Genomic DNA, 17,862 nt, shown 5'->3' with positions numbered 1-17,862 from the left:
CACCTCCCGAGTGTCTGGCTGGGGAGGCTGGCTGGGCCCTGTGACTGTCCGGGGTGGCTTCTTGGCTTTATTATAACTTAGCCACCGTGAGCAATTCCACGTGGGGGTCCTGCTCCCTTGTGCTCAGGATGAGCCCATGCAGTGTGTCCTTGTCTCTGTTTAGGTGAGTGTCCTCAGGTCCCTGGGGACATGTCTGAAGCTGTTACTTTGTTGTGTGTGTGTGTGTGGGGGGGGGTACCGTGACAGCTGCAGAACGCAGAGACAAATCTGTAGAAGTTGTTTCCTCTACCGTGTGGGTCCTCAGACTTGGTATCAAGCACCCTCATCCACCGAGCCTCTTCTTGGCCCTGTCTGTCTGTCTGTCTGTCTTATAGGGTGTCAATATGTCACCCTGATTACCCTGGAATGCACAAAGAGCCACTTGCTTCCCAAGTGCTGGGGTTAAGATTTATTTATTTTATTTAATGTGTATGCCGTTTTGCTTATGTGCATGCCCGGTGCCCACTGAGCTCAGAAGAGGGTGTCAGATCCCCTGGAATTGGAGTTACAGACGGTGCTGGGGGATTGAACCCTGGTCCTCTGGCAAGAGCAGCCAGTGCTCTAACCACTGGGCCATCTCCCCAGGCCCGCTCTTTGATTCTGGATGAGCTGTGTGTGTGCAGCAGGCACAGTGCCCACACCTGGATGTCAAAGAAATTGGAAGTGGCACAAGGTGTGCGGGCCTGTGACCCCAGCACTCAGGAGGCGGCTAGGGACCTCAGGGATGTCCCGTCTCAGAGTCGAAGGAAGACCAAAGAGACGGTGGGTAAGGATCCTGCCCTACGCCTGGAATCCACGACGCTGGGCGGAGCAGTGTGTCACAGTCAGCGTCCTACAGGAGAGGGCGGGTGGAGACAGAACTCCTGAGGCGGAGCAAACAAGACAGCAGCTGAGCTGTGACCTCCGCACGCACGTGGTGGCATTCACGCGGTGGCATTCACGCACTCACACACAAAGGTTTTGTTGCAAAGTGACAAGAGAGCCGCCAGGCGTGGTGGCGCACGCCTGTAACCTCAGGAAGAGGCAGGCGGATCTCTGAGTTCGAGGCCAGCCTGGGCTACAGAGTGAGTTCCAGGACAGCCAGGGCTGCACCGAGAATCCCTGACTCGGAAAATTAAAAATAAATAAATGACTAAACAGTGAAAAGAGCCGGCAGAATGGCTCAGCCGCACAGGAGCTTGCTGCCAAGCCTGCCGACTGGAGTTTGATTCCTCAGAGAGGACCCCTGCCTGTTGTCCTCTGGCCTCCACGGGCATGCACATCAAGTAACTGACATGGGCCGGAGAGACGCCTGGTGGCTGAGAACACTCACGCCCCTGCAGAGGACCCGAGTTCAAGTCTCAGCACCTGCGTTAAGTGGCTCACAACTGTCTGTTATTCCAGCTCCAGGAGATCCCCCTCTGGCCTCTGCCAGCACTGCACCGAGAAACACGTTTAAAAGAAGAGTTTTTAAAGCTTTTTTGCTTTCTCGAGACAGGGTTTCTCTGTGTAGCTCAGGCTGGCCTCAAACTCACAGAGATCCTCCTGCCTCTGCCTCCTGAGCACAGGGATGAAAGGCGTGTGCCATCACTGCCTAGCACAAAAAACAATAAAAACAAGATTTAAAAAATTATGTTAATTTGTTTGTGTGTCCTTTGTGTGACTGTATGCCGACTGTGTGCCCAAGGCCAGACGGGAGCATCGTGGAATCACAGGTGGTTGTGAAGTACCCGGCGTGTGCTGGGAAGCAAACAGGGTCCTTGGCAAGAGCAAGACCCACTCTTAACCTCGAGCCAGCTCTCCAACTGTTCAAAATGAATCTTTTAAGCCAAGAAGTCAGCGGTGGTGGTGCACTCCTTTAATCCCAGCACTCTGGAGGCAGAGGCAGGCAGATGTGTGAGTTGGAGGCCAGCCTGGGCTACAGAGCGAGATCCAGGACAGCCAGGTCATAGTGAGTTTGAACTAGAATCACATGGTGAGTGAGAATCTATCTTTAAAAAAGAAGAAGAAAGAAAGAGGGGCTGGACAGACTTACAGGTGCTCACTGGCTGCCCCTGCAGAGGACCCACCCGGGACTCACAACCGCCCGTGACTCCAGTCCTGGGGACCCAGCACCCCCTTCTGGCCTCTGCAGGCACTGCACACACATGATGCCCAGGCATGCAGGTAAACACACACATAAAACAATAAAATAATTCCTTAAAAAGAAGTCAAGAAGTACAGCAGATTAAAGTGTCAGTGAGACGGCTCGGCAGTTCAGTGCATTGTTGCCTCGGGCTGACCTCTGACCTCCGCGGGAGCGCTGTGGCATGTCCACCCCACCAATATACACTCAGCCACACACCCAGGAGCCTAAAGGTCAAAATACGCCAAACTGTAAACTTCAGTGAAGAGAAGGTGGAGCCCCCCAACACCCAGACCCCTTCCGGCGGGGTGCCACAGGGTCACGGTGCCATTTGGAACTCTCCCTGGGCGCCCACGTGCCCTGTCCTCTTTCTAAGTCCTCGGCCTCTTGTGGGTCACCTTACCTTGGTTTCCAAACTGCGGCGGTTCTCGACGCTGTCATCCGCACCCCCTCCCGCACCCCCCTCTGCAGTTTATCGAGGCTACTTGTCCTGTGCCCCCGGGTGACCCTGCGGCCATGGCCACACTCCCCTGCTGACCTACCACCCGCCTCCGTGGCCTTGCGTGTGCCAGGGCTGAGAGACAAAGAGCCTCGGTGGAGTCACCGAGACCGGGAGGGAGGCCGGGCGGACTCCGTTATCTTGAAGGCCGAGGACTGCGTGTCCGCGGGCCGCAACCCCATGCCTGTCCCTTCAGGCTGTGCCTCCTGTGTCCATCTGGCTCCCACTGCTGGCCCCGATTCCTCCTGTCTCAGCCTCCTGAGTGCTGGGGTGACAGGGCCCCGTGCATGCTGGGTAAGCACTCTACCAGGCCACAGCCCCAACCCATCCGTCTCTTCCTTTTAGTTTCTTTCGTGAGACAAGTTCTCAGGAGCCCAGGCTGACCTGGAACTCAGCAGCCTCCAGCCTCAGCCTCCTGAGGGTCCCAGGTGGGTGACATAAGCAGGCCCCATCTGTCCTGGACACCTGCCACGGGATCTAAGCCAGGATCATCTCCAGGTTCTTTTTTAATTTTCCAGACCGGGTTTCTCTGTGTAGTTTTGGCGTCTGTCCAGAACTCGCTCTGTAGACCAGGCTGGCCTCGAACTAGAGATCTGCCTGGCTCTGCCTCCTGAGGACTGGGGTTAAAGGCGTGTGTTGTCATGCCCACCCGGGGAACTCCAGGTCCTTCACGGTGTCTGGAGAGCGCCCTCAGGACAGAGTCCTGGCGGGAGGTTCTTGGGATTTATCTTTGTGTGTGTGGCGGAGGTAAGGAAAGCCATCAAACACCTCAGCCCCCAGCTCCCAGGGTAGGATGCTGGCCCTAAGTAACCCCCTTTCTTATGAGGGGGGATGCCACGTACGGCGTCCCCCCTCTTCCTTCTGAGTGCCTGTCACCTCCTCCAAGAAGCCCTCCGCATGCCTAGCTTTCCCGTGGGCCTGCCTCCTGCTGTGTGTTAGTTCCTGGGAGATGGAATGCAGCCAGGAAGGAGGTGGAAGTTGGTGCACTCAGGTCCCAAAGCTGGAAAGTTCGGGGGAGGCGTGTCTGACCCGACCAGGCACAGAGGACTCACTGGGCTTGTGGGCCGCCTGCAGGCTGGGCCCTGTGCTCCAGTTCATGCTGGGGTGGCCTTGGTGAGGCGGCTGACTCTGAGTCTTCTGTTCCTGTGAGTGACCCCTCACCACACTCCTGTGACCCCAAGAAAACCCACTGGCTCACCGAGCTGCACTTCGGTGGCGTCCTCACTTGCCGGGCGCTTTGTATCGGGTTACATAGAGGTGTGCTGTGTCCCCCGCCCACAGGACACCCCCACACCCTTCCCCACAGCCCCTCCCTGGCCGTTGCCAGATGTCAGAACAGCACGACACCCACCCCGCCAGTCACAGATCCCAGGTTCTTTGTACATAAGTGTGTGGCGTCCACTGACCAGCAACTGTCCAACTCTGGCCACGCCCTCCTCATCCTGTCTTGGTGGGTGAGGGTAGTTCCTGGGGTGAGAGGGGCTGACTCACCCTGTCTGCAGACCTCAGGGGTGGATGGTGGGTCCCCAGCATGCTCACCAGGCAGACAGCCCCAGGGGCAGCTGCCTTCCCATACAGTAAAGGGACTGTTATTATGGTGGGGGGACCACACAACCAGGCCCGCACCAGGGCTGGCTGTATCTCAATACCCAGTTTTCTGTTGTTTTTCTCAACAGGGTTTTTCTCTGTGTAGCCCTGGCTGTCCTGGAACTCACTCTGTAGACCAGGCTGGCCTCGAACTCACAGAGATCCTCCTGCCTCTGCCTCCCGAGTGCTGGGATTAAACAGGCCTGCGCCACCACTGCCCGGCCAACCCCATCTCTTTATTCCAGACCGTCAGGAGGAGGAGCCTGGATCTCAGGGCTGGAGGGCAATGGGGCCAAGCTCCATGGGGACGCCTATCCTCAGGGTCTCCGTCCTCCCACACCACGTGGACGCCAGCGCTGACATATAGGAAAACAACTTTATTAAGAAGGCTGTCAAGTCCAAAAATAAAACTCTTGATACAATTTTTTTAAACCCTTAAATCAGTTCAGCAAATATATAATCAGTGATTTAGCTGTCAAAGATTAAAGGTCCGTTGCTTTATTTAAAATAAAATATATTTTAGTTCTTAAAATTTATTCCGTAAAGTACATATATCTAATATAAATTCCCTACATATACACAGGAAGTATGAAGTAAAAATAACAATTAAAAAAAACTTTAAAAACCTTTTTAAAAAACAACAGAAAAACTGCAACACTGAGTCTTAATTTAAAAAAAACAAAAACAAAAAACCACAGTAAAACGAAAGTTATAAATCTGTTGATGGGACGCCCCTCGACACCCTCCCCTTCCCCTCCTCTGGCCACCCCGCGGCGGATGTACAAAATGTCTATCTTTGCCCCCAAAAAAGGGAGTGTGTATGTGTGTGTGTGTGTGTGTGTGGGGGGGGGAACAAAGCCACCTGCCTCTTTCTGGAAGTTTCTACAAGAATCCACACTGTTAAATCCAGTGAGAGTTGTAAATATCGTGTTATTTTTTTTCGTTTGTTCTAAGATCACCCCGGAAACGGGAAAGGGTGTCTTAATAAAAAGTGCAAACAGAGAATTCTCCGGCTTTATTACCACCGGCTCACTCAATACTGTCACTTGTCAAGAACGGAGGCGCTGCCGCTGGGCCGCAAGCTGATGGCCTCGACGCCTGCTGCAGGAGTTAAAGCTGTTTGCGACACGCGTGGGCCCCCCTGCCTCCCGCCTCTCCCACGCCACCCCCGGGGGCCGCCCCGCCGAGCCGGGGGGGGGGGGGCGCACTAGGAAAAGATATGAATGGCTTGGGTGGCCGGCGTGCGGCAGGCGGGGCACTCGGGCTCGCTCTTGCCGCAGATGCGGACGGCGCAGTCCATGCAGAAGAGGTTGTGGCCGCAGGGGACCAGGGCGGCCATGGCCTCGCCTTCCGCGCACACCACGCACTCGCGAGCCAGGGCTGCGGCGGGGGGCCCTGGGGCCGCGGCGGGCGCGGAGGAGGAGTTCGCCGCCGCGGTGGTGGATGGCTTGTGGTTGCCCTCGGCGGCGGCGGCGGCGGCGGCGTCCAGGGCGGAGGACGCCTGCGCGGGGCTGGGCAGCGAGGGGCCGCCGGGGAAGGCGGCGCTGCCCCCGGAGAAGGGCGGCAGCGCGCTCTGCGGGGGTCGCCAAGGCACAGCACCCACGGGGTCCGGGACGCCCCGGCGCGCCAGCGGCAGCTCCAGGCCGAGGCCCCCGGGCTCGGGCAGCGTGGGCGAGTGGCGCGGGGTGGTGGCGGCCCCCGCCGCCCCCGCCGCTGCTGCTGCTGCGCCGCGCGCCCGGGCCGGGCTGCGCGGGCGCCCCGTTCACCGCGGCGGCGGCGGGGCAGGCGCCGAAGGCCGGCAGGGGCGCGGCGCGCTCGAAGGGCGCCCAGATGGTGGCCGTGGCGGGCACGGTCAGGTCCAGCGCCAGGAAGTCAAAGCCAAAGTCACAGTCCTCGGAGGCGGCCGTCCCCGCGGGGGCCCCGGGCCCGTCCCCGCCGAAGGTGAAGCCCCCGTTGCCCGAGCCCCCGTAGGGGCTGCCGGGACTCGGGTCCGGCAGGGGCGGCCCCCCGCGGCCGCCCACGTAGAAGGGCTCAGGGGTGCTGGCGGCGCCCAGGGCGCTGTCCCCACGCAGGCCGCTGGCGGCGGCGGCGGCGGGGGGCCTCCGTGCCGGGTGGGGGGCCTTGGCCCAGAGGCTGGCCGCGGCCCCCAGCAGGTCCAGGCACACGTCGGTGCCGTTGGCGTGGAAGTCGCTGTCGGGCCCCGCGTCGGTGAAGGCCCCGGTGCGCAGCGTGATGTGCGCCTCGATCTCCTCCCGCGCGCGGTCCACGTTCTCGGGCATCCCGGTCACCGCGAACACCGGCTCCTTGTCGCGACCCGGGGTCACGATGTACGTGTGCGTCCTTTGCTGGATCCGTTTGATGGTGGCGCCCTTGGGCCCCACCACCAGCCCCACCACGCGGTAGGGCACGCGCACCTGGATGGTGGTCTGGCCGGGCAGGTTGGGGGGGCCCGGGGTGGCCCCCGACAGCCCGCCCGCCTTGCTGCGCGTGGCGCGGATGAGCGAGAAGTGCTCGGCGGCCGACAGGATCTCGCGCTTGGCCATCTCCACGTCCTCCTTGCGCCCCGTCACGATGAAGACCGGCTCCTCGCCGCGCACCGGCGTCTTGATGTACGTATTGGTCTTGGCGCGCAAAGCCTTGATCTTGCACCCTAGGAAGACGGGAGACACGTGACCCAGGACACCCGAGCTGGACACACTTCCACCGTCCGTCCCCAGGCACCACATGGACCTGCTGCCCTGAGCCCCATTTCCATCTCCGGGTGCAAAGGATTGGTCAGAAGGGCGCGCGCGCGCCGCAGCGGGGAAGGCGAGCTGGCTCGAGGCTTAGACTAGAGGGGTTTGCTGCCCCGCCCGATAACAGGAGCTCCAATCACCAAGGCCAACGCGGTGGGGAGAACCAAATCCCACCATCCGGCCTCTGGCTGCCGCACAGTCTCGAATCTGCCCCGCCCCCCACTCCAGGAATGAATGAATGAAATGAGTGAATGAATGACGGAGACCTGGTGTAGCCTCCTCAGAATTCACACCCACCAGCTGTGGCTTGACTGTGTCCCTCCCCAGCCCTAGCGGGAAGGCAATAACCAGGGTAACAGGGAAGTCAGGAGCCTGCCGCCACCCTCAGTGGGCTGGCTCACCCTTCATGGCAGCCTGGTGGCGCGCTTCGGCCGTCCCAGCACCTGGGATGCTGAGGCAGGAGGACAGTCGCGAGTTCAAGGCCAGCTCAGGCTACCTGGTGACACCCAGTCTCCCCTCCAGCATTGGTGACGCGAGGCAGGAGGACAGGAGTCTAAGGTCACGCTCAGCTACAGTGAGTTCGAGGCCAGCGTGGGCGAACATGACAGCCCCATCCGGTCCTCGACCCCCTGACAGCGGTGTGTGGGGCGGGAGCTGAGGCGCAGGGGACGGGACGCCTGCCATGCTCCTCTCCCTCCCCTGCCAGGCCGGCAGGTCTGCCACCCAGGACCCTGGGCCATAACTCTGGGACACTCCAGAGCGCTCAGGTGGGGGGGCCTTTCCAATCCCAGAAACCCTCCAGCCCTGGGGGCTCTCCCGGGGGCGGGGGCGCCTGGGAGGCGGGGCGGGAGCACGCTGTCAGCACTACCCGGAGCGCAGAGGGCCTCAGTGATGCTCCCGTCCCCAGCCAGACAGGAGAGCAGCGGGACCAGCAGATGTGACGCCGAGCAGGCCCGGGCAGGCGGGCGCCATGCCCACCAGAACCGGGGCCTCCGGGACTCAGCGGTGCTCCAACTATGGAAGTCACACCTCTGTCACAGCCCAAGTGAGGCCAGTTTCCTGCCATCTCCTGGGCCGGGGTTGAGGGCCTGCCCCCTACCTGGCTATGTGTCTTCTGCCATGGGACCCCAATAAGAAGATGGTACACCCCCCCCCCCCGGCGGTGGTGGCGCACGACTTTAATCCCAGCACTGGGGAGGCAGAGGCAGGCGGATCTCTGCGAGTTTGAGGCCAGCCTGGTCTATACAGCGAGATCCAGGACAGGCACCAAAACTACACAGAGAAACCCTGTCTGGAAAACCAAAACAAAAAAAAAAAAAAAAGAAAAAGGAGCAGCTGGTACCCAAAGTTCTGACACCCTCAAAGTTCCCCAGGCTGCCCCTCATCTGGCTGCCCGGGCTTCTTCTACCCCTAGGCACAGGAAGCCAGGAAGGAAGCCCCACAGATGGGGTCTCTGTCCACCCTTCAGCTCTTACACGGGGCTTACAGGACAAGGGCCTGGGGGGACTGATGCAGAGCTGGGACTCAGCGGGAGCCGGTGCAGTTAGGGGCAGGCATGTGAACCCGGAGGGGAGGAGCGAGGAAAGGACCCCCGCGCTGCAGCCAGCAGCTGCCCCTTGGCTGTGCCCACATGCCTTGGCCCAGGCGGCAGCCTTGGGTATGGCCCTGAGGACCAAGAGGCTGCAAGGAGCTGGACACACTGGCACACACCCATCACCTCAGCTCTCACTGCCCCAGGGAGGTCAGCCTGGGCTACCAACAAAAACAGAGCTGGGGCTGCAGGTCAGCGGTGGACACTGGCCTGGGGGCGTGGCAAGGGGCGGAGCCCCGCCCAGAATCCTCCAGTGTGGGTCTGGGGGCGTGGTCAGGATGGAGCCCCGCCTAGAATCCCCCAGTGAAGGGCTGGGGGCGTGGTCAGGGTGGAGCCCCGCCCAGAGTCCCCCAGTGAGGGGCTGGGGGCGTGGTCAGGATGGAGCCCCGCCCAGAATCCCCAGTGAGGGGCTGGGGGCGTGGTCAGGATGGAGCCCCGCCCAGAATCCCCCAGTGAGGGGGCTGGGGGCGTGGTCAGGGTGGAGCCCCGCCTAGAACCTCCAGTGAGGGGCTGGGGGCGTGGTCAGGATGGAGCCCCGCCCAGAATCCCCAGTGAGGGGCTGGGGGCGTGGTCAGGGTGGAGCCCCGCCTAGAATCCCCCAGTGAGGGGCTGGGGGCGTGGTCAGGGTGGAGCCCCGCCTAGAGTCCCCCGTGAGGGGCTGGGGGCGTGGCCAGGGTGGAGCCCGGCCTAGAATCCCCCAGAGAGGGGCTGGGGGCGTGGCCCAAAATACCCTCCAACCCATTCTATCTACATCTGCAAAGACTGAGGCTCGGGGCAGCATGACGCCAGGGGTCAAGGGGGCCTGGGTTCCCTGTTGCTCTGGTCAGGTGCGGAAGCCATGTCCGGGAACATCTTTCGGGCCCCAGGGAGAGGGTGGACACGAGCATTTCAGGGAAGCGGCCTGGGGGAGGACGGGGTGGGTGAGCACAGGGACGGGCGGGCAGGTCAAGGGACTGGACCCAGAGCTGGGCACACCCGGGAAGCGGGACTCCCCGACAACCGTCCACCAGGCTGGCCGGGGGTACGATTTTCGTGATTAATGATTGACGGGGAGGGCCCAGCCCACGGTGGGCGGGGCCACCCTTAGGGTGCTGGTCCTGGGTGCTCTAAGAAAGCAGGCCGAGCGAGCCATGGGGGGCAGGCCAGTCGGGGGCACCCCATGGCCTCTGCGCCAGGTCCTGCCCTGACTTCTCTCAGGGGCGGGCTGCGGCTGGAAGGGTAAAATAAACCTTTTCCTCTCGGGCTGCTTTAGGTGGGAGCGAGGCTGGCGTCACGTCTCCACGTTCGGGGTGCCCTCCCTGGGCGCCGGAGCCCATTTACACAGCACACACCCGTGCATCCCACGGAACCAGGACCGGAGAGCATCTGCTTCGTGTGTGTGTGTGTGTGTGTGTGTGTGCGCGCGCGTGTGTGTGTGCGCGTGTGTGTGCGCATGTGTGTGTGTGTGTGTGCGCGCGGACGCGCGTGGCGGGGGGCACCCCAGCAGGAAGTGAACTCAGGGCCAGCCTTGCTGCGGGCCACCAGTGACAACCCAAAACCTGGGTCCCCGTCACACCGCAGGTGTGGACTGAGCCCGGCGCCCCTGGATCTGAGTCTCCACCACCACAGTGCTGGGCTGTACGTTCCCCCCTCCGGGAGGAGGCGGCAGCCGGGTCTGGGACAAAAGACCACAGGCCGTGGCTTCCGCGCTCGTCCACACAGACTCTGAACAGATCTGGTGAACTGGTCCCTGTAGTTAGAGGGGAGACCGTGGGAAGCCGGCCCGGGGGGCAGAGGCTGCCCACACAAAGAGGCGGCGGCCTCACTCCGTGGCTCGCCCTGGCCATGCGCCCCTGGGCCCGGCACGGTCCATTCATTCCCAGCAGGCGTGGAACAGGTCCACGGACAAAGAGTCCGGAGACACGGGCTCTGCCCCCACCCACCTGGGGCCGGGGGAGGTGGCCCTGAGGTGTCCCCGCCCGCTGGAGGGTGACGGCCGACCCTGCAGTCCAAACCACCAGCTTCCTCCAGGGGTTACGCGGAGGAGGAGGGTCCGGGGGTGCCCGAGCCCCGCCCTAGAGTTCTCACAACGAGGCGGGTCGCCCCTCCCCGGGAGGGGGTGCCCGGGGCAGGCACCTGTGGGTGCGGAAGGCAGGGGAAAGTTGGGGACCACTGCTACCCAGCCCTGTGGGGGTGTGAGCACGGCCAGGCACTGCCCACCACCCTCCTGCCCGCCCCGGCAGCTCAAGGGCCAATGAGCAGCGGCTGGCCTGATGTCACCGTGCGAATCTCAGCCTGGCTTTCGAACAAAGAGAACAATGGGGAGGGCGACAGACACGCTCCCCAGCTCCACGGCGCTGCGGCAGGGACCCCCGGACCCCGGGCGGCTTGGAGCCCTGCACCCTAGGCCCGCCCGGGGTCAGCATGTCAAGACGGGCTGGGCTGGGGGGGGGGTGCGCCCCGCTGGCGCGCCGCAACCGGGAGGGTCCTCCTATAAATCCCAGGTTCTCAAGCTCAGGGCATGGCCTAGGGCTAGAGTCCTTTTCTCAGGCGACAGCACCCTCGCGTGCACCCCGAGGGGCTGAGGGAGGCACCTCCTAAGCTACTACACTTCCCTCCCCGGGCTACCGAATCTGGGCCGGCCCCGCCCCGCGCCTATGGTGGTGATGGGGAGCACCCCCCGCTGAGCCCCGGCTGCCGCTTCTGAGGGGCCTGTCTGTGTCTTCGGGGGTCCCCGGCTACTGGCCCATGGGCTGTGGTTGTCCCCAGGAACCCAGACAAAGGCGGCGGCAGTGGCCACAGCCTGGGCTGCGCCCAACTTCTACGGCAGCCGGCAGCTTTGAACAAAGGCGCCAAGGAATCCGCCGGGGCCCAGAGCCCACGCGGGGCGTGTCCCGGGGTCTCCTGGTCCCATCCACACAGGGTCAGCAGGAGCCGGGGCTTGTTCCTTCCCCCCCCCAAACACACCCCCCTGACATCGGCCCACGAGTGTAAGCAGTGGCCCTGCAGCCCCCCCGACGGCAGCCACTCACCCTGACGACCCACGATCTCCGCGACATGCTCCGAGCTGGGCACCGGCACACACTCGGTCATGTTCACGCTCTTCTTGCGACTGCCGATCACGTTCAGCTGCTCGGCCAGCAGCGTCGAGGGACCCAGGGCGGCCGGGTGCGGGGCGAAGCTGGCGAACACGTCTGGGGGAGACGGCCGGGGGCTCACGTCGGGGTCCAGAAGAGGCAGCCCGCCGGGGGCGACCGAGGAAGGCACGGCCATCGCGGGTGCCAGGGTCACCGAGTGTCCCACGGTCACTGAGGGTGCCACGGTCACCGAGGGTGTCAGGGCCATCGAAGGTGCCACGGTCACCGAGGCTGCCACGGCCATGCAGGGCGCACAGGTCACCGAGGGTCCCACGGCCATCGAGGGTGCACTGGTCACCGACGGTGCCAGGGCCATCGAGGGTGCACCGGTCACCGACGGTGCCAGGGCCATCGAGGGTGCACCGGTCATCACCGAGGGTGCCAGGGCCATCGAGGGCGCACCGGTCATCACCGAGGGTCCCACGCCCATCGAGGGCGCGCCAGTCACCGGGGGCGCCACGGCCGTCTCGAGCTCGTCGGGGGGCGCGGGCCCGTCCTCCCCGCGCTCCGCCGCCCCGTCCGCGCCGCGCGTCGCCGTCCCCTCCTCATCTCCGGGGCGCGCGCCCCCCAGCCCGAGCGCGGACAGCTGGTCCAGCGCCAGGCGCAGCGCAGCGGCCGCGTCGTCGGGCTCGGGTGGCGGCCGGGGCGCGGCATCCTCGGCTCCCGCGAGGACAGGGCGCGGATGCCCGGGGTCGCCGGCCGTGGTCCCGGTTCCCGCGCCGCCCGCGTCGGGCTGCCCGCTGGAGCCCGGCATGGCTTTAGCGCTCGGGCCCGCGCCGCCGCCGCCGCCCGCGCCGCCCTCCGCGTCTGCGAGCTCGGCCGCCGGCCGCCGGCATCCAGCGGCGGGGCGGGGACGGCGGCGCGGGGATGCTGCGGGGACGCGGGGCTGCGGGGCGGTGGCGCTGTGGCGGGGCTGGCGGCGGCTCCTGGGCGGCCGAGGCGGCGGCGGCGGCGGCGGCGGCGGCTGCGGCGGCGGCGGCGAGGGCGGCGGTGGCACGGGACGCTCGTGCCCTCCCTCCCTCCGCCCTCCCGCCGCCCCGCCCCGGCCCCGCCCCGCGACGTCACCGCGGCCAACAATGGGCACCGCCGCTGCGCACGCGCGGGCCGGGCCGGCGGTCACGTGTCCCGCCCTCCCCCCCCCCTCCCCCCCCACTCCCAGCGCGCTCACACGTGCGGGAGGCGCCGCAGGTGGGTCGCCCGAGGAGCGGGGAGCCCTCCGGGCCTGGTCTTCGCGTCCGGGGGGACCGGGGAGCGGGGTGGGCGTGCGCGGCAGAGGCCCTTCCCGTCACCCCCGCCGGTCCCCGGCCGTCCCCGGCCTCCCAGTGCGCTCCCGGGGACCCTCGGGACCTCGGTCGGGGATCCCCTCGCGGTCACGCTGTTTCCCCTCGCCATCCCACTCTTAAGACACGGACTCTCATCTGCATGCAGAAGTGTGGTGTCCCCTCCCGCGTCCGTCGCCCCAAGTCAGCCCCCGCCCTTCGAGTGCGGAGAACTCCTCCCCCTGGGGACCACGGGGACCCCCTGGCAGGGATCGCCTCGCGGACACCGGGTGTTTTCTCACTCCTTCTCATCCCAAAGGCGCAGCCATGGCCCTTCCTGCGGGCCTGGCCTGCCCCAGCTTGTCTCTGCCCTCCAGGAGCCGGGGACTTGTACCTTTGTGCATCTGGGGACCCTCTGGTTTCGGGTACCAGTGCTTCCCGGCCCCATCTCACCCCCCCCCAGGCGTGGAACCTTTCTCCGAGTCCAGGGTGGCGTCCCGCTCCCGTGCCTGTCCTCTCCCGGCTGCTGCCGTCCTCCTTCAGCCAGGGCCCCCACTCCGAGCGCATCTAATGACCCGGGGAACCCTTGGATGACCCTGCATTTTGGCATCCTGCTAGCGCAATCCCCTGGTCCGATACCTCTTGGCATGGTGCCTGGGCAGCCTCTGAGGTTCCTTTCCCCAAGTCAAGCCTCCTGTCCCCCTTGGGGATGGAGGTGGAGGGGATTGTGTACCCCCAAACCTAGACATCATCCCCTGGATGGGGCTTTTGGGGTGCGTAGCTTCCCACCAGCCACTGCCCACAGTCATTGAGACCCACCCTCACCCGCGGTGCCCGGGCTCTGGAGGAAGAGAACCCTGTCCGCGGGCTCTGTCCCTTGCCATGGCCACCCTGTCCCCAGCGCCGCTGAACAAGATGGACCTGGGTCCCTGCCTATGGCTGATTGCAACCTCAGGCCAGTTGTGTGGGGTCTGTGAGCACAGGCCGCCCCTGCTCCTCCGCTCCGTGTGTGTGTGTGTGTGTGTGTGTGTGTGTGTGTGTGTGTGTGGCTTTTGGTCACTTTTATAATCATCATGGACACGAGTACAGCCTGCAACCCTGAGGCGCGTCCTCATTCCTCCGGTGTGTTGGGTCCCCTGCCCAGAAGCCACCCTCACTAATTAAAAGGTCAGGAGCTGGCAGGGTCTTGTCACTCACACCTTTAAGTGCCAGGCCAGCCAGGACTGAGTGACAGCCTATCTTAAAAACAATATTAAGAAGTCGAGGGGTTGGGGATTTAGCTCAGTGGTAGAGCATTTGCCTAGCAAGTGCGAGGCCCTGGGTTTGATCCTCACATCCAAAAAAAAAGAAGTTGAAGCCAGGCGATGGCGGCGCACGCCTTTAATCCCAGCATGTGGGAGGCAGAGGCAGGCGGATCTCTGAGTTCGAGGCCAGCCTGGGCTACAGAGCGGGTTCCACAATAGCCAAGGCTGCACAGGGAAACCTTGCCTGGGGGAGAGGTACTGATTTTTCCCTAACACCCGATGTCCAGCCCCTCCCTGGGCTCAGCTCCAGGCCTTGCCCTTCACTGGGCAGAAACTTCCAGCCGCTTTGGCAGGTGCTCTCAGCCAGAGGCTGTCGGGATGCCCACAGTCAAGCCGGTCACCTCTGCCCTGCCTGCCCCCGGGTCTCTGAATCTGGGGCTGGTGGGCTGATGGAGCACAGAAGGAAGTTCTGGGGAGGGGAGAGGCGGGAGAGCTTCTGAAGAGTCAGGGTTCAGTCCAGGAGATGGGGGAGGGGGGCTGAGGAGACCCAAATTCTCATGACAGCCGTGTGCGCGTAATCCCAGGACCCCGGCGGATCCGGTCAGCAGCCCTAGCCTGAACGCTGAGCTCCGGTTGAGGCCGAGCCCAGGCCGTGAGGGGCTGGAGAGGCCGCTCGCTGCTCACTGCTCTTGCAGAAGTCGGGTTCAGTTTCCAGCACCCACGGAGCAGCTCACAACCGCTTGCACTTCCATTTCCAGGGGATCCAGTGCTCTCGCCGGACCCCCACTGGACCTCTGTGGGCTCCTATGTGCGTGTAGTGCAAAGACATAAACTCAGGCATTTCACATACAGTTTTTTAAAAGAATAATTGAACTTAATTTTACACGCATTGGTTGTGAGCTGCCATGTGGGTGCTGGGAATTGAACTCAGGACCTCTGGAAGAGCAGCCAGTGCTCTAACCGCTGAGCCATCTCTCCAGCCCCCCCACCACCACTTTTTAAGTTATAAAACTGAAAAGTGAACTGAGTGTGGTGGCATACACCTTTAGTCCCAGCCCTCGGGAGGCAGAGGCAGGCGGGTCTCTGTGAGTTCGAGGCCAGCCTGGGCTACAGAGTGAGATTGTGTCTACAACTATCACAACAAAACAAAGGCCTTGGCGCACCAGCCTTGCTCTTGCCTGGGACTCAGGGAGCCCTGGGTTCCAGTCACAGCACCACATAAACGGGCTGCACTGGTTCAAGCCTGTCCGTCACCCCAGCACTGGGGAGAAGTCGGGTCTAGGGACAGCATGGGGGAGCCATGAGAGTGGGACCCAGGGGTGCCGGCACCGGGCGAGGTACTTGAGGGGGTGACCTCCCCATGTCACAGGCACGTCAAAGCCTGGTGCGGTGGGGCCAACCCCGAGAGTGACCTGACGGGAGGTACCACCTGCATGCATGTGCGCACCGGCAAGTGAACGTGCGTGCGTGCGTGCGCGCGCGCGCACACACACACACACACACACACACACACACACACAAGCATGAACAACCTACAAACAACCCCGTGAAGTAAAATACCACAAAACCAACTGGACACTTCAGCAGGGGTGTGGTGTCTCAGCAGTAGAGCACATCCCAGCATGCACCCGGCCCTAGGTTCATCCCCCATCAAAGAACTAAATATGGGGGGGGGGGCTGGAGAGATGGCTCAGCGGTTAGAGCACAGACTGCTCTTCCGGAGGTCCTGAGTTCAATTCCCAGCACCCACATGGTGGCTCACAACCATCTGTAATGAGATCTGGTGCCCTCTTCTGGCCTGCAGGGACACATGCAGGCAGAACACCGTGTACATAATGAATAAATAAATCTTTAAAAAAAACCAAAAAAACAAAAAATGAGGGCAGGAGTGACGATGGCACAGTGGTTAGAGCACTGCTTTCCTAGTAGACTCAGGTTCAAGTCCCAGCACCCACATGGTGGCTCACAACCATCTTAACTCCAGCCCCAGGGTTCCGACGCTGCCTTCCGTGTGCACGGCACCCGCACAGAGTAGATGAAAGCGTGGAAAGGCGCTTGCTCTCCAAGCATGACAACTTGCGATCGATTGTGGGCCGTGTCCTCTGACCTTTGCCCCAGGGCCACGGGATTAAAGGTGTGTGTGGCGGCAGTTTGCAGGACACTCTGGAAGGCAAGGTGGCCATGCTGACGCCAGCCTTGGCACGCAGGTCTCTGAGCATGTGAGGATTCTTGGCAGGTCAGGCTTCACATACTAATAATAAAGCTAAATTTGGAGAGTCTTCGGTTCATTTGAAAATGGCTGCAGTGACCAGTGTCCAGGACCTCTCCCCGGCTGACCAGCATGGTGCCCTGGATTCCACCCCAGCACCAAAACACTGAGCTACCTTCACGTAGTTGCAGAATATTCCATCATCCCAAGAGGCGATCCTCCGGAGCCTGAGTCCTCCCCAGCTCTGAGCACTCCTCCCTGTCCCTGCCTTTCCAACTCCACTGTGAGCTTTTTGTTTCTTTCTGAAACGGTGTCTCTGTGCAACCCTGGCCATCCTGTAACAGGCTCTGTAGACCAGGCTGGCCTTGAACTCACAGCCACCTGCCTCCCTAGTGCTGGGGGTAAAGGCGTAGCCACCGCACCCAGCCCCCACTGTGAGCTTTCTCGGCCTCTCCCTGGCTGTGGCCTGTGTCAGAGCCCTGTTTTCCCGCCCATGGCCGGCTAACACGCTGGCAGTGGACGGCCCCACCCAGGGAAGCTTTACCTACGTTACCACCATCTGTTCTCATGCTGGCCCATGGGCAGAAATATGGACAGCAGGGCACGTGGTCATGTGCGAGGGCCATGGGGTTGCCGGGGGACCTGGGGTCTGTGGGCTGGATGTTAAGTGTGGCAGGAGGCTTTCAGAAAAATGCAGGGCTCGTGGAAGGACAGTAGGGAGCCCTGTGCACCCTTGGGTGCAGACAGAGGGCCCATCCCCACCTCCCGGAGCAGGCCCAGCACCCACGGCAGGGTGCCCCACCACAGGCTGTACTGCCCTGGGCCTGCTGGGGCCACCAGTGACTTAGAGCCTGGGCACAGGGGAGGCTTATGTTGGGCAGGCTGTGTGGAAAGTCCTGCAGAAGTCTCCAGGGCAGGACCAGGTCCTCTCTGATGGATGCAGACCTGTCCAAGAAAAGTCTTACAGTAGAGGGGGCTAGTGAGAGAACAGGGAAAGTGCCCTCTTTGGTAGGGGACACCAGGGGTGATAGTGGCATCCCAGAGCTGCCCAAGTATTCACAGGTTAGTGTGCTATACAGGACGGAGCCTCGTTCGCTGGAAGTCTCCCATGCCAAACCTTTATCATTCTGCCCATGGATGCTGGGGTCACCAGTCCCTGTCCTGGAGGGAACTTACAAACCCTGGGTCCTCTGGGGTGGCACAGGTCACTATGATCAGCCCTAGGGAGAACCCAGAGAAGAGTGACATCTCTGTTGGAGGGGCTGCCTGGGTACGATCCAGTGAGAAGCGTGGTCCTTGGGGGTGAGGGCAGGCTGGAGGTGCCAGCTCTAGCCTTGGGTGCTGCCCAGCCTGGAGGAGACCCTGCTGGGACTGAGGACGGCCAGGTACACTCACTGGGCTCTGTAGAACCACTGAGCCCTCCCCAAGGCTCCCTGAGGCCCAGAAGCATGTGGGTCCCGCGGGCTGGGCAGCAGGCAC

At 62.8% G+C, this 17,862-nt stretch overlaps 2 protein-coding genes across 2 annotated transcripts; one reads left to right on the top strand and one right to left on the bottom strand.

Moving 5' to 3' along the window:
* Window positions 1–5,318: 5,318 nt before the first annotated feature.
* Mex3d (mex-3 RNA binding family member D) lies at window positions 5,319–12,449 on the bottom strand. Its single transcript, XM_052747178.1, is given in 3 exon segments — window positions 5,319–5,928; window positions 5,930–6,879; window positions 11,567–12,449. Coding segments are annotated over 3 exon segments (2,301 nt in total). The 5' UTR covers window positions 12,426–12,449; the 3' UTR covers window positions 5,319–5,436.
* On the top strand, window positions 12,424–13,501 carry LOC128115160 (laforin-like). The gene is made up of 2 exons (XM_052745656.1): window positions 12,424–12,628; window positions 12,831–13,501. The coding sequence occupies exons 1-2, from the start codon at window positions 12,424–12,426 to the stop codon at window positions 13,499–13,501; spliced, it is 876 nt and encodes a 291-aa protein (XP_052601616.1).
* Window positions 13,502–17,862: the final 4,361 nt, after the last annotated feature.

Source organism: Peromyscus californicus, unplaced genomic scaffold (genome assembly GCF_007827085.1).
Source record: "Peromyscus californicus insignis strain IS unplaced genomic scaffold, ASM782708v3 Scaffold_1__1_contigs__length_55948999, whole genome shotgun sequence".
NCBI lineage: Eukaryota > Metazoa > Chordata > Mammalia > Rodentia > Cricetidae > Peromyscus > Peromyscus californicus.
The sequence above is the reverse complement of the archived record's forward strand: the minus strand, read 5'-3'. Positions and strand labels throughout refer to the sequence as shown.